This window comes from Clytia hemisphaerica, unplaced genomic scaffold (genome assembly GCF_902728285.1).
Source record: "Clytia hemisphaerica strain Z4C2 unplaced genomic scaffold, Clytia hemisphaerica genome assembly, whole genome shotgun sequence".
In the NCBI taxonomy this organism is placed as follows: domain Eukaryota; kingdom Metazoa; phylum Cnidaria; class Hydrozoa; order Leptothecata; family Clytiidae; genus Clytia; species Clytia hemisphaerica.
The window spans coordinates 185,451-200,879 of record NW_027104229.1 but is presented as its reverse complement, the minus strand read 5'-3'; the positions used below and the strand labels follow the sequence as shown (position 1 = coordinate 200,879).

The following is a 15,429-nucleotide window of genomic DNA, read 5'->3' as shown; positions in this document are numbered from 1 at the left end:
GAAAAATCACTCTTAAATTTCAATGATTTTGTGAAATTTGTTGATTTTGAAGAACCATGTAAAATTTTTGTAAAAATCGATAAAATTCGAGTAAAAATAGTTACCTACCAATAACTTTCAAATTTTGGATGTCTCAGGCTCAAAAATTTCGGAGTTCTTAGCTGAAATTGTCATAAAATTATTTTTCCATTTCACATCAAAGAAATTTTCAAGAGGTAATCCATCATGGAGCTCAGTTAAACTTCATTTGCGTCAACATGATGAAAAATCACACTTTACTTTCAATGATTTGTGAAGTTTCTTGATTTTGAAATCTTACTCCTTGAAATTTACGAAAATCGAGAAAAGACGATAAAAATCGATAAAATTCAAGTAAAAGGAGTTACAAGCCAACACATACAAATTTTTGAACTTCTTGAGCAAAACATACACAAAAAATCCTTCCTCCATGATGACAACAAAGCTCTTTGGAATGAATATTTTCACAGAACGGTCTAAGAAACGAAATTCTAGTTTTGGGAAAGCGTTTACGACCTAATAAGTATTTACGATGTGTCATAAGGGATAAAACAATTGATAGCGTTTCATTTTGTATTTTGCATTTTTCTATTATACTATTCCTGTGTTTAAGGTGATTTAAGTCTACATGCTTCTTTTATCATACCATTTATTGTACTGGACATGAATGACTCCTCAAGTGCCACGCTCCTCATTAGCCCAATGTGTCAAAAGGTTTAGAAAAAGAAAGTTTTTACGATTTCGTGGTTTTCAGATACAAAGCTTGATTTGAAATAACAATTTCCACCAGAATAGACCTTTTCATAAATTATATCACAAACTTCACTTGCCTCGATTTCAAACAATTACCATGGTGATTATGTCCCTTGAGACATTAGATGATTTTTTTAATGAATAGAAAGTAGTTTTAATAAAATCAGCTGGGAGTTAATCACCATGGCAATAATTTCAAAACGAGGCAAGTGATGTTCGTCACGTAATTTATGAAAAGGTCTATTTGAATTAGATCACCTGTCTCTGTGTATGAGTAAAAAACGTGAAGGAGATATTTTAATTGTTGGTAGTGATTGCAACTCCAGTATCGGTTGTTGTAATACAGAGACTGATAATGGTCCTTTAGGCAAGTTCGGTCTGAGTCACATGAATGCATCTGGGCTACGCTTTTTCTCGTTCTTAGCATTGCACCAACTCAAAGCCGCCACAACTTGGTTAAAAAAGAATTCGTACGCAACTTGGATACACCCCAGAAGTAAAAGACCCCACCAAATCGACCACTTCTTAGTTAATAATGAAATGTTTCCTCGAATCCTTAACGCTGGCCTGACTGCACAACTTCTCGACAGCGACCATTCTGCAATTATGATAACGATCCGAATAATGAAGCGTTTGAAACGGAACATTGATAAACGTAAACAACTCTTGAACCTCGATTATTCAAAGTTACTCGATGAAGATATCAAGCAACGTTTCAATGACGAAGTCTTCCGTCTAACATCACAAACAAACACCCCGAGCTACTCAATTTTCGCAAATGCACTAAAATCTGCTGCAGAATCAACTTTACCACGGAAGAACCGATCGCACTCAGATTGGTTCAGTGAGAGTCAAGACAGTTTACTTCCACTTATAGACACACGAAATGTTTGTATGCAAAAAGTTTTACATAGACGAACTCGTTCAAATAGTAAGAATCTCCGTTATGCTCGAAAACAGCTCAAGAAAGCTATTTTGAACGCAAAAAACGATTGGTTAAAGAAACAATGCTTCACTCTGAACAATAATTTCGGAACAAAACAAGCATGGGACTCTATTAAAAAGCTCAAAGGAACTTTATCTAAGATCAAACCATCGTCTACCAAGCAAATGAAACGTCCAAATGGAACTGTATGTAATACTCCTGAAGAAAACGCCGAAGTTTTTCATCTCCATTTTCAATCTTTGTACGACAGAGAAGGAGTGTACGATCCTAATGTTGTTGATGAAATACCACAACTTCCAACCCAAAACAATTTGGACCATGAACCCTCCGATGCAGAAATCCGCTCGGCAACACTCAAACTGAAAGATAAAGCTCCGGGTGAATCAGGAATCGTCCCTCGTGTTTTTAAAAGTATTTTGGACTGTCAAGAGACATTTATTGTTTTCAAAAACATCATATTAGACATTTGGAACTCTGAAAATATCCCTCAAGAGTGGAACTTAGGTCGTCTTATCGTTCTTCCGAAGAAGAAAGGTGACTTATTCTTTACCCAAAAAATTACAGAGGAATCATGTTATTAGAAAATTGCTTACAAAGTAATGGCAATTGTTATCCAAACAAGATTATCACCAATAATTGAATGCCTAGATCATGAACAACAATGTGGGTTCCGCCCAAACCGTGGTTGCGTAGATGCTGTTTTTACAATCAAATCAGCTCTGAGAAAAAGGCGAGAACACGGCTTGGAATCCTGGGTGCTTTTCTTAGACTTGGTTAAAGCATTTGACCGCGTTCCAAGAAAGCTACTCTGGGATATTCTTGCTAAGTTTGGAGTCCCTAATAAGTTGATTAGTCTTCTTAAAGCGCTGCACAAAGACTTTACCGTTAAATTTTCAATAGACGAAATCGATAAATCCATAAAGAACAATATTGGAGTAAAGCAAGGAGACATTCTTGGACCGATATTATTTTTATTTTTCATATGTGCTGTCATGATTACTTGGAGATCAAAATTTAAAGGTGATCTGTGTATTTTCTATAGTAAGGCTGACACGCAGATGACCGGGAGAAGACATACTGCAAGAGGAGAATCCTTTCCTCTTCTTGACTCTGAGTACGCCGATGACACTGCTGTTATTTTTAATAGTCGTAAAGATATTGTTGAAGGTTCTATTGGTATGATTGAACATTTTGATCGTTTCGGAACTGAAATTCACACCGGTGCCCTTGAACCATGAACATATAAACGACTGGACGTCTATCTTTTATTGTCTCTTTGAAGCGAGCTTCGTTGCCGCCTGTATTTCAAAATTGGTATGAAAAATCCGACAATACTCCGTCATAATTTTATTTCTTTGAATTATTTAGGTAAAAGGATTGATAGAGCTTGATAATATAATTGATAGAACATTACTCCTAATGTACAAAAAAAATATTTTCGATTTTTTTTTACAAGTTTGCAATATATTTTATCAACATTTTCAACTCTAAAATGCAGAATTTCAACTGCGTGTATACTTTTGAATCCCTTTTGTCACTCAAATAATTTTTTTTATGACTTGAAAAAAATAGCTTGCCAAAGTTGAGAGCCTGTTTCATAAGAAAATCGAAATTAGAATGTGACACTCTCTAAAATTATTAGACACTTTTAAGTCAAAATTTAGAAATATTAGTCGGAGTTTCGACAAAGCCGACGATGATTTTGCCTCTGTTATCTTTGTTATGATATAGATAAACGACTTGAGAAGAGTAGAACAACAGAGACTTTTGTCGAAGTTTTGACGTTGTTAGCAAGGTATTCCCAAGTGGTATATCATCAAAATCGATTGTTTCATTTTATGCTTTTAACGAGGCGGCAACGAAGCTAGCAGCCTTTTCTACAAAAAGACAAAGGAGATGGATGTCCAGTCGTTTATATGTTCATGCTTGAACCAAGGGAGACCTCTAAAACCGAAGTTTTATTCTGTTCAAAACCGTATTCACTCTACACTTCACCAGATTGCTATGATAACGCTAACCTGTCAGACATTATCATCAATGATAGATACTTACCAATCGTTCAAGAGTTCAGCTATCTTGGAAGTATCGTTTCAAGTGACTGTACAGACGACAAGGATGTTGAAGCGAGAATTAGAAAGTCCAGTAATGCGTTTGGTGCACTCAGAAAGTCTGTCTTTGGGGCCAAAAATGTCAGAGATAAAATCAAGGGTAAAATTTATGAGACATGCATTCTTCCCATTCTTCTTTACGGGTCAGAAAGCTGGTGTCTTTCTGAAAGAATTCTTCTTAAATTACGTGCTTTTCACAATCGTTGTGTTCGTGCTATGTGTCATGTAAACCGATTTCGCACCTGGAAAGAGCACATTAGTACAGATGATTTGCTTCGCAGAGTTGATCTCAAACGAGTTGATTCTTATGTTGTCAAACAACAACTGCGTTGGATTGGTCATGTCCTTAGAATGCCTTGGGAAAGACTCCCTCGTAAGATGCTAACCTGTTGGGTTCGCTCTAAAAGACCTAGAGGATGCCCTAAATTCACTTTTGGAAGGTCGTTGAAGAAATCCTTGCGGTTTGCTAATATAAACGTTGATGGTTGGGATGTTATGGCTTGTGACCGCCTTAAATGGCGTAGTATTTTGAGTAAAATTTGATAGTGTTTTTTTTTTCTGTCAAACTATTGTGCTGTGATCCTCAGCTTCACTGAGGCCTAGTCCTATATTATAGGAAGGTATATATTATTATTATTATTATTATAGAAAGTAGTTTTAATAAAATCAGCTGGGAGTTAATCACCATGGCAATAATTTCAAAACGAGGCAAGTGATGTTCGTCACGTAATTTATGAAAAGGTCTATTTGAAAATTGTAATACGATTCGTTATCCAAAATGTTTCGCACAACTTTTTCTTACCTATGAAAGGTTGAAAATTCCTCTCTAGAATTTGACTATATTTAATTCGCCCGAACACGGATTTCATTAATTTTGTTTGGGTAACAAAAAAATGCACCCTTGTAATTAGTATGGAATAATGAATGGAATAATAAGCCAGAGTTTTTCTTTTTATACTTATCAATCAAAGTTGAGCCCTGTGGTTTTAATAGCATCAAATATTCATTTTAGAGGCTTAAAACCAACCGCATGAAAATCAGTTATGGTTTTTATGAAGAAAAGAAAACAAAAGGCGCTCGCTGTGATTAAAAACCATTATATTACAAAATGATTATCATTGAATTAACTCATAAAAGAAACTGTGTGTGATTTTTTAATTAAAATTTCATTTTCAGCGCATTTACACATCTTGCAGCAAAATTCAATTCTATTTTTCAGGACATTTTTTGTACAAAAGAAAAAATGGAAATTTAATCGATTTTTATACAATAGGGATTTGAGTGTGATAAATAGATAATTGGCTTATTCAATCCTGTGGATTTTCACGTTGACAAAGCTTGCTTTCACGGCAAAAAAAACTACAGCAGGTTCTTTTTAAACATGTCGTTAAAGTATCGTTAACAAGATTAATAATGCAATAAACATGTGGTGACATTATGTGCATTTAAAAACACAGTTATAATTCATTGTGGTTTTCTACCAAAAAAATTGACGTTCAAAAGTCTTCTTCGAAAAATTTGACGGGGGTAAATCTACCTCATACACACACTTGGTATAACCAATGAGATATAACCGAAGACTTGAGGTAATAACCAAACTTACCCAGGCAGGAGAAAGTGATTCAAATTGAAACTTGCCATTTTTTGTTTTTGCGTAACAAAAGGGTAAAAATGGCGAAACTCATTGCTTATTGCTTATTTAGGAAAAAAACCAGGATTTTCTTAATTTATACGAGAACACAAACACAGGTACAACGAACAAGCACTGCAAACATAAAAATAATCCCCCCTTCTAGAAACTAGGGTATTATCGTCAGGGGTCACAGGCAGTTGTTTCGATATCATGGATTGTCTCTAATTCGGTCACTGATGCACGGGGAAACATGGGTGTATTTTTGTGTTACGCTTTTCTCCCGGGTCTTGTTCCTTTGAGTAAAATTTGAAGAAAATACATTTTAATTGAATGATTTATCAACCCCCTGACTCGGTACTATAAAATACAATGGAAAGGCGTTAAAAAGGGCAGCTATCTATAACATAAGAGCGCCATAGGGTGGCCGCACAGCGCCGCACAGTTGTGAATCAAATTTGGCACAGTTTTTCACACAAGGTGGGCTGTGTTTGAAAATTTAAAGTAATCTTCTATTAGACTTCAATAATTATGAGATTAAAAACTCATTATTTTATTGAATTTTAATAAAATTTCAATTTAATAAAAATTATTAATTTTTGAAACAGACTTCTCAATTTGGAACAAGCGTATATTAAATAGTAAAATAATTTTCCGAATAAGTTAGGGCCCTCATACCCCGATTTGAAGATACTCGAAAGAGTTCGAAAAACAATGGATATCAGAATTTCTTATTCATATCTCTTGTCTTGAATGTTTTAAAAAACCAGCATGTCAAGAGACAAGGAGCCAGATTTTACTACAATTCAGAAAATCATAACGGTTTTCAAACAAAACATCAGTTCTATTTTTTTCTAAAAGTAGAGCAAATAAGCGTCTATCTATATTATGTCATCGTATTATTTTTGATAACATGTATGCATAGTACATGCTAAGATGTTTTTTATAAAAATCACAGGATGACTTCAAATATGTCGCCAGCTCTCTGCATATTATTGTGATTTTATTAATAATATTGTAAATTATTCTAGATTTAGTTTTGATTTTTAACCTCTTTTTATATTTGTGAACTCGGAAACTCCCCCTTTGGGACCCACCATTTACAAGTGGGAATTATTTCGTTGTTAAGAGGATATTAGAAAGAGATAGAAACAATTAAAGGTCACAGATATCTGTAAAGCCCGAAGGGCTAGATTTGCGGCTTTTATCGAAAAGTGAAGCCTAGGTTTGGAAGGATTTCCTACCAAAGTCACGTGACTAAAATATGCAATTTCACTGGTTTGAGAGATGTGAAATAGCGTTTGCCGCCTACGTTTTTTGATCTCGCGCTCCGAAAACAATTAAAATGCTAGATCCTATCCATCGGCACGAAATTTAAAAAGTCAAATTTTTGCTTCACTTTTTTTTGCTGGAGAAAGCTTAAAGTTGCAAATCTAGCCCTTCGGGCTTAGATTTCTGTGTTAAAGGTCCGATGCATAAACCTCTAACCCAATCTATTTAAATTGTGCAATAAGTATTGGGAGCCTAAAAATCAAAGTTTTGTACCGAAGTGGAGTCAAACTCCGCAAGAGTTAAAAACTAGGTCAAGTATTTAACCGACGGTCCGACGGTCCTTTTTCTAAGTTTTTTAGGAAAATCGCTAGTTCAAACTTTAAAAGCTTATCTAGAACAGGCCCGGCGGAACAGCCGCAAAAAGTGGGGAGACTCAAAGAGATAAAATTCACAAGGAATTCGGAAAAAAAATCTCATTTTCTCAAAAGTTGACAGACTGAAGTCTCCCCGCTTCCGCCGGGCCTGTAGCAGGAGCTAGAAGCTCGTTCATAGCTCGTTGGATAGCTTAGAGTCTCTTTTTTCTTTTTGACGCCTTCGCCGCCGCCCAATTTAGAAAGGGCATGTGGGCAACGGTTAGGGGGGGGTAGGTTAGGACAATTAAAGCAGTCCGCTGCGCAGACCTGACTGAATGACGGAGAGGTGCCCAGTGGCAAAACTTTAAATCAATTTGCTAGAGGACAAAATAATGTAAAAGAGGGTCAAATTTGGAGGTTCTTAGATCACTCGTTGACCAAAAATGGTCAAAAACCGGTCAAAGTATTTTTGTGACTTTTTAGCTTAAAATCTCGTTGGAAAGACTCACTTTTGAATTTTTTTTACTTGACCATGAAGCACAATCCAATTCCTACGAGACTTGAAATAACAATTTCTAACTCAAGCTGTGCTTTACTATGAATATTACTTGAAACTTGGATAAAAATCATTAGCTTTGTTTTCTACAAATTTATTTGCCTACGCCCCAATTTTGAAAAAAGTGGAAATTTGTATTCAATTTTTAAATATACTTTTCTTTTACCATAATTATAAAAACTTAAATGAATAATATTGTTTAATTAACCCCCTGTCAACCTAGGCGTAACATACATTCAAAAAAAGAAATTGACAAAATTATTTATTTTTTATTTGTAAAATTCTTTTATCATGAAATTAGTTAAAATTATTGGTCATAAGTCAAAATAAATTTTACAAACTACGCTGCAGGGGTTTTTTATTAGTAAATTTAGTCAAGGAAAAACTTTTCAAAAAAAGATTTCCTTTTTTCCTTTATATGTGAATTTTCAATCAAAAATAAAAATTTCGATTACTTTCATTTTTTTTCCAAAATTTATATTCTAAATATTTTGTAAAATAAAAATATTTAAAAGTCAATTAAATCGCACTGCGTGAAATTCTTCATTTTAACAGATGGTCATTCGAAATAGATTTTCTATGATAAAAACAAAAATTCCAGGTAATAGGGGGAATCGAGAAAATTGGAATTTTCCCCTCAAGAAAACTTACTACCGGAATTTTCTTGAATTATTTTTAAAGCTAATTTTCCTGAATTTCAACCGCAAAAGCTCATTGTAGAAATTGACTCCGTAACCACACCCTTAACCAGGTCATTATCTTTTACACAATAAACTGGCGAGGGGCGGTGGGTGGTTATGATACAGTGGAGATGTTATACCTAGCAGTTGCTGCAGCATGTGCGTTCCAGAGGGGTCTATCATTTTTATGACTGACGACTAGTGCCGAATATATTTCTAGGGAAAGCATTTTAATGTAAGTAAGTGGCGGGAGAGACATAAGTTTAATTATGAGTAAGTAAGTCTGCAACCGTAATCGGTGGCGACCCGCAGGCTCCTCTATCGATAGCGGTATCGACCCGAAGGTAGGGGAGGGCGCCACTCGCTCTCCCTGGATTGCTTAATTTACTCTTGATCGAGAGAAGTCTTGTTTGCTGAACATCAATCAGAGAGGCATTAAGTGTCATTTTGAACTAAGTACTGTTGCTACCTTACTGGAGGGTGGATAATGGATAATGTTTCAAGGGTCATACAGGGTTTATGATACAAACGTGTTGGTACAGGGATCGTGATGGTAATGCAGGACTGCTGATACAGGGTAGAAGGTGCAGGGTGTTGATACAGGGGTGATGATACAAGAGTAAAGTTAAGGGAATAGTGAATGTTTGATGATACAGAGAATGATACAGGGGTGATGATACAAAGTGTTTGTATTATTTATGGTGACAATGTATGATTGGCGATACAGGGATGAGAATGAACAGATAATGAGATTTAGAGCTATTAATGCATAGTGGTAAAAGCACCTCTGTCTCACAGAATAAAAATTCCAATTGAAATCCCAATGGGGATAGAAATACCATGGCAATGGTTTTGAAGTGCAATTTTTAAACATTGAATTTCGAAAGGGGAGGAAATAAAAGTTAATTTCCAAGTAGGGGCTGAAATTCTAAGGTATTTTCCCACCGGGGACGAAATTGTTGTAAATCTTTCCAGTGGGACTGGGCTCCCAGCGGGTCTGTGACACAGGGGTATGTAAAAGGTACAGTGATACTGCCATTACTAAATTCAACTTTTCAATGTCGTAAAGAAGGTTTCTCAAATAAAGCGCTCGAAAAAGGGTGTGGCCTGGAACTGAAAGATTACACCTCGGAACATAAAATAATTTGTTAATCAATTTTAAAGAATGGAAAACGTCATATTTTTGTAACAAAAGAAACGCATTGTTCAATCGAAAGTCGTTCATCTTTTTTATACATATATTTCTTTCTTTGCATAAATTTTAATAATCTATTTTCTTTATTATGTATTTATAATTTTTTTATATAACAATAAAAAGGAATTGATCATAATTAAATTTCTTTTTGATTGTTTATTAAATACGTTCTTTATGCAAGTTTTTAATGGATTTATAAAGACAGGAAAGAGATTTTTTTGCGAGCCAGTGGCTTTTGGAAATTGCTACAAACTACGAACTCTTCACAGTGGGCTCAAGGATTGTCGTTGCATTTGGTGTAGCTGCTTGGAGGAAAGTTATGGAAGAAAATCGCGTTTCATTTCTTTAGTGTCTGTAGACCTGGACTACTTTTTTTTCAAACCAGAGAAGCCTGGGGTGGGGGTGGTTGCGGGACGACGGTTGGGTACCAAATTTATCAAAAATCGAGAAAAATGCAGAATCAAACTTTTCTCAATTTAAAAAAAAATTTGGATTCAAAAATATTTAGGAAGCTTTTCGGAACTTTTATCGAAATTTACGACAAAAATTGGGATTTCTTCGGGATTTCTTCGGGATTTTTTGCGTTTTTGTAACCCTTTGGGGGATTGGAATAGATTTTATGATTTCTTCGACCTTTTGCAGACTGAGCTATAAACAATACGATCCCCACTATTATTTTCTTCTACCGATCCATCAATTACATCATTTAGTCTACACTGGCTAATAGGTTTTAACCAGCTTACCAAGACTGGTCTAACACAATCTATGGCCATTGAGTTTAAAGCCCGAAGGGCTTGAGTAGAATCTCTAAACCCTTTTCAGGCAAGAAAAAGTGAAGCCACTTATTTCCCATCCAGAACGCGCCTAGAACGCGCCGCAATCATGACGACGGATTGTATCTGATGGTTCCTTTGTTTTTGAGGACTGCATTGCATTTTTTTAGATCTAGCGATAGACTTTACTTTTAATTCGACGTTTGTGTGGAAGCCACGCGTGGGCGTTCTGGATAGGAAATTAAATGGCTTCATTTCCTATCCAGGAGTCGCGAGTCTAGCCCTTCGGGGTCAATGTCTATGACAGTTCCAAAGACATTTCCATTATTCTTGGGTTCTTGGTTTAACTAATTGCACGTTTTTCTATAAGAACAAACTATATCATAACATAAAGCTTTGGAGCCCAAAAGTAATGGAAATGTCTTTGTAAAGGGCTACATACACTACACAATATATTGTCAGGCAATATATTGATGATATATTGCTGAGTGCCGGCAATATATTGAAAATGTGTCCACAATATATTGTCAGCTCGATTTCCAATATTCCAACAATATAGAGGGATTATTTACAGAAAGGAAATTCTCTTTTTATAATGGAGTACCTGTTATTTACTCCGTAGATTACGGTCCGAAAACGATATTGCCAAATATTGTTCGTCAATATATTGTGTAGTCTAAGTAGCCCTTTTTTACAAGAAATCCCGAAATTTTCCTCTTCGTCGGTAAAATCGCTTAAATTTCCTCATTCGCCATACCAGATATAAAAAGCTTCAGTCTAGCAAGCTAGACGACTAATTCAGACATATTAGAAATAAAGCAAAAAATTAAATGTTAGTTTATACAAACTAAATCCCGTATCATTATTTGTGTTTATTATTAGTATTACCATGAACATATAAACGACTGGACATCCATCTCCTTTGTATTTTTGAAGATAACACTGCTAGCTTCGTTGCCGCCTCGTTAAAATCATCAAATGAAACAATAAATTCTGATGGTATACCTCTTGGGAATACCTTGCTAACAACGTCAAAATTTCGACAAAAGTCTCTGTTGTTCTACTTTTCTCAAGTCTTTTATCTATATCATAACAAAGATAACAAAGGCAAAATCATCGTCAGCTTGTCAAAACTCCGACTAATATTTCCAAATTTTGACTTAAAAGTGTCTAATAATTTTAGAGAGTGTCACATTCTAATTTCGATATTCTTATAACACAAGCACTCAACTTTGACAAGCTATTTTTTTCAAGTCATAAAAAAAATTATTGGAGTGACAAAAGGGATTCAAAAGTATACACGCAGTTGAAATTCTGCATTTCAGAGTTGAAAATGTTGATAAAATATATTGCAAACTCGTGAACAAATTTGAAAATAATCTTTTTGTGCATTAGGAGTAATGTTCAAGCTCTATCAATCATTTTACCTAAACAATTCAAAGAAATAAAATTACGACGGAATATTGTCGGATTTTTTATAGCAATTTTGAAATACAGGCGGCAACGAAGCTCGCTTCAAAGAGACAATAAAAGATAGATGTCCAGTCGTTTATATGTTCATGGTATTACATGCATTATAAACGACTCCAGTCTAAAAAAGCTTTCGGCGTGCCTGAAAAATTAAGAAAACCCGAAGGTTTCAAAAATAGTAAACGTTTCTTCAAAAAGAGTGTGACAGGTCTTGTCTTAGGGCATTTGCGTAGGAACTGTAACCGAATAATTATGCTCGAGTCGGAATGAAATTATCAAGCTATACTAATGTAGTTTGTATCATAGACTGGAGTCGTTTATAATGCGTGTAATACTAATAATACCAATAATAGTTATAATAATAATACTGGATTTAGTTTGTATAAACGACTGGAAGAATCCGGTGTTCCAGCCTTATAGATACAGGGGCTAGCTACGCAGAAACTTGCGTAGCGAGAAAACAATTTATCAAGCAACAACAAACTCTCAAAACGAAATCAACTCAAATGAAAAACTTTCAATACACAAATCCACACATATTTTTTTTCTCAAGAATTATTTTGAGCAGGAAAAAATTATAATTGCAATATTGACACTTTTCTTTCGTTTGGAGTTCGTGCACAAAGGTTTCTAGACGACTAAAATTGTTCCATTCATTACTTTTTGATTTATTTCTACTATGTATAAATTAGTCGTCTAGCTTGCTAGACTATTTGTATCATTGAGTTTAAAGCCCTAAGGCTAAAGAGGAATCTTTAACCTTTCTCCAGTTGCGCCGCTTTTAGAATGACAGATTGAATCTAGGGCATAATTTTCGAAATCTGGTGAGGCATTTTGGTTTTACGACGTTTTTGTGAAGCCAAGCGAGTCATTTGTTTTGGATGGGAAATAAAAGTGACTTCATTTCCTATCAAATAGTATCAATTCTAACCTCTTCGGGGATTTGAACTCAGTGATTTTTATTCCTTTTATTACAACAAATTTACAACGTTTTTTTTAATAAGAATATCCAAAGTCTTTGATGCCTTGGGATGTTTTCTTAATTTTTTGAGTTTTAAGCCTAAAAATGTTCTGAACATGTTTTATTTTCAGCATTTAATGAGAATTTCTGTCTATTTTCCTCCTAAGAAAACAGGTGTTTTAGGGTCCAAAAAGCCTTAAAATGTTCTTAACTTGTTCTTAACATTTTGGCCGTCCAAGCCTTATGTTCTTATATAGTTTGTTCTTATAAAAAACGTGTATTTTACAATATCAAGAATTTAGAACTTGGGGGTCACGTGACTAGAGAAATGGGTGTTGATATGAAATGGATTAAACTAATTAATATGAGATTTTATATATCATGCCTGTTAGAAAAAATCTTTTTTCTTTCACCTTTCAATCTAAAATCAATCATTTGAAAATTGGATTAGATAAACACATAAAAAATGACAAAGTGTCAAAAAATATTCAATTTAATCTCATTATAAACTTATATTCCCATCTCATAAGATTTTACTTTTGAAATCCATTAACTATCCATACATGTTCTTTTTATAAGAACACTCAAAATTTGAAGCCTTCGGATGTTCTTAAAATCCTTTTTGAGTTTTAAACCTAAAATGTTCTTATTTTTCCAATTTTAAGAGTATTTTTGTGCAAATTTCGAAGAAATCAGGTGTTTTAGAGTCTGCAAAGCCTTAGAATGTGTCTAAGATGTTCTTAATATTTTAGCCATCGAACCCTCATGTTTTTTAATCTTTATATAATTGGTTCATGCGTTTTTTTATAAGAACAAACTATATAAGAACAGAAAGCTTCGATGGCCAAAATGTTAAGAATATTTTAAGGCTTCGCGTGCTCTCAAACACTACTTTTCTTTGGAAAATGGACAAAAATAATAAAAAAATGGAAAAAATAAGAACATTTTATAACATCTTTAGGTATAAAACTCAAAAAGTTAAGAACATCCGAAGGCTTCAAAATATTCTTATAAAAAACGTGTAGGATTTATTAATTCAACAGAGCATTTCATGTTTTATTCCAAATAAGAAGAGCAGACAGTTCAATAATCTTTTTCAGGAAATTAAATTAGAAAAAAATCCAATAAAATAAAGTCAATCAATTAAAAATGTCGATAAAAATTTCCGTTTTAAATTAATTGATGATTGTTTGTAAATTAATTTCTTTATTAAATTGATTCAATATGTTTTTGTGATTTTATGGAGTATGTATGTGTCTTTGTAGTTTATAAGAATCCTAGGTAATTGTGATTTTGAATTTTTCCAAATTCAGCAAAATTTCACCTGGGAAATATTCAATGAATTTTATTGCCCATTGTATCAACTTTAAGGCCATCAACAACCCGCCTTTTTAAGTCAATAAAGAAAGTGCGAAAATTAAAACTTATATCCTTCCGAAACCAAGAAAATTCTAAAGGTTTTAATATTTTGAATTAAAAAATAAAACTCTTCCGAAACCTTGAAAAAATTGTGATGGGACCTAATAAAATATCAATTAATTTATTAGATGGTGTTATAATGTCAATAGGTCTCTATTTGTTTTCTTCCTTTATCTGAACCGAAAAACTCTTCAAAATAAAAATAATAAAGAGAAAAGAAGTTATCAATCTTTTCAGCTTTATTAAATTTAATATATCATAATCTATTTAATTTTTTACAACATGACTTCATATTTCTTTTCCAACAGTTTTTTTACCCATTTCATTCTTTTTATATAAACTCGTTAAAAGGTCATTAATTTGAGTATATGAGAAAAATTAAATCAGCTGGGTAAAAAATCAAAACATGTTGCTAACAGCTTTTGGAAAATTTCCCAAAAAGAAATTTCAAAATTCAGAAAAACTTTATTTTCCCATTAAAATCTTTGTTTAACTTCATTAAAAAGTTATCCATCGAAGATTTGCTCAAGGGGGCCTTTTTGGAGACTTTATTCAAGGTGTCAAAGCAGCTAAGACTTTTATTGGACCGGCGAAGACTGATTGATGTGTTGTATCAATGGACTTAATTCTGATTGCCTGTATCAAGTGAGAGGGGAGACTTCCGAGGGTAAAAAATAAGGAAAACCGGTATATTTTTCATGAAATACCGGCGTACCGGTCAGATTTTCTCTCTAATATCGGTCAAAAATACGATTTCCGACGATTACTGGAAAACCAACGATTAGGTCATCCAACATGAAAATCTTAGCACTGGCAGGATTCCTGGCTAAAGGCTGAAGTGAGGGGGGTTATGAGATTAGCTTGACATGCCGCCATGGTTGGTCAAAGGGGGTTTTGATTTTTCGAAGTAGTTGAAAGTGCTTTTGAGGACCCAGCTCGAGCCAATGTGAAAATATTTTTGCTGTCGAAAAAATAGTAGTTTTCACTAAAAAATCCAGCGGAAAATCTTTTTCTTTCCCGGGAGGGAGGGGGGTCAATGTATTTTCTAAAAACAGTTTCATAAATATTTGTCGAAAAAGTTTACTTTCACCAAAACCTTGCTAAACCACATGCCTTGTTTTGGACTAAAATTTCAAAACGATCAAAGAAAAGCTAAAACAAATAGATTAACTGGGTTCTTCTTGGTCCAAACATTCATTTGTTTGTCCTGTTTTAAAACCAAAGCCAGATAATCAAACAGTGTGGCCTATACCTAGATCCTCTCCCAGCTGGCACACAACGTTGTTTTAACGTTC

The 15,429-nt window shown here is 34.1% G+C and overlaps 1 protein-coding gene across 1 annotated transcript; it reads left to right on the top strand.

Moving 5' to 3' along the window:
• Positions 1-1,041: 1,041 nt before the first annotated feature.
• LOC136815907 (uncharacterized) lies at positions 1,042-2,298 on the top strand. The gene has a single exon (XM_067072360.1). It carries the CDS (start codon positions 1,042-1,044, stop codon positions 2,296-2,298), a length of 1,257 nt encoding a protein of 418 aa, XP_066928461.1.
• The last annotated feature ends 13,131 nt before the right edge of the window (positions 2,299-15,429 follow it).

Coding starts and splice junctions, on each gene's coding strand:
- LOC136815907 (XM_067072360.1), top strand. CDS start 1,042: ATGAGTAAAAAACGTGAAGGAGATATTTTAATTGTTGGTAGTGATTGC.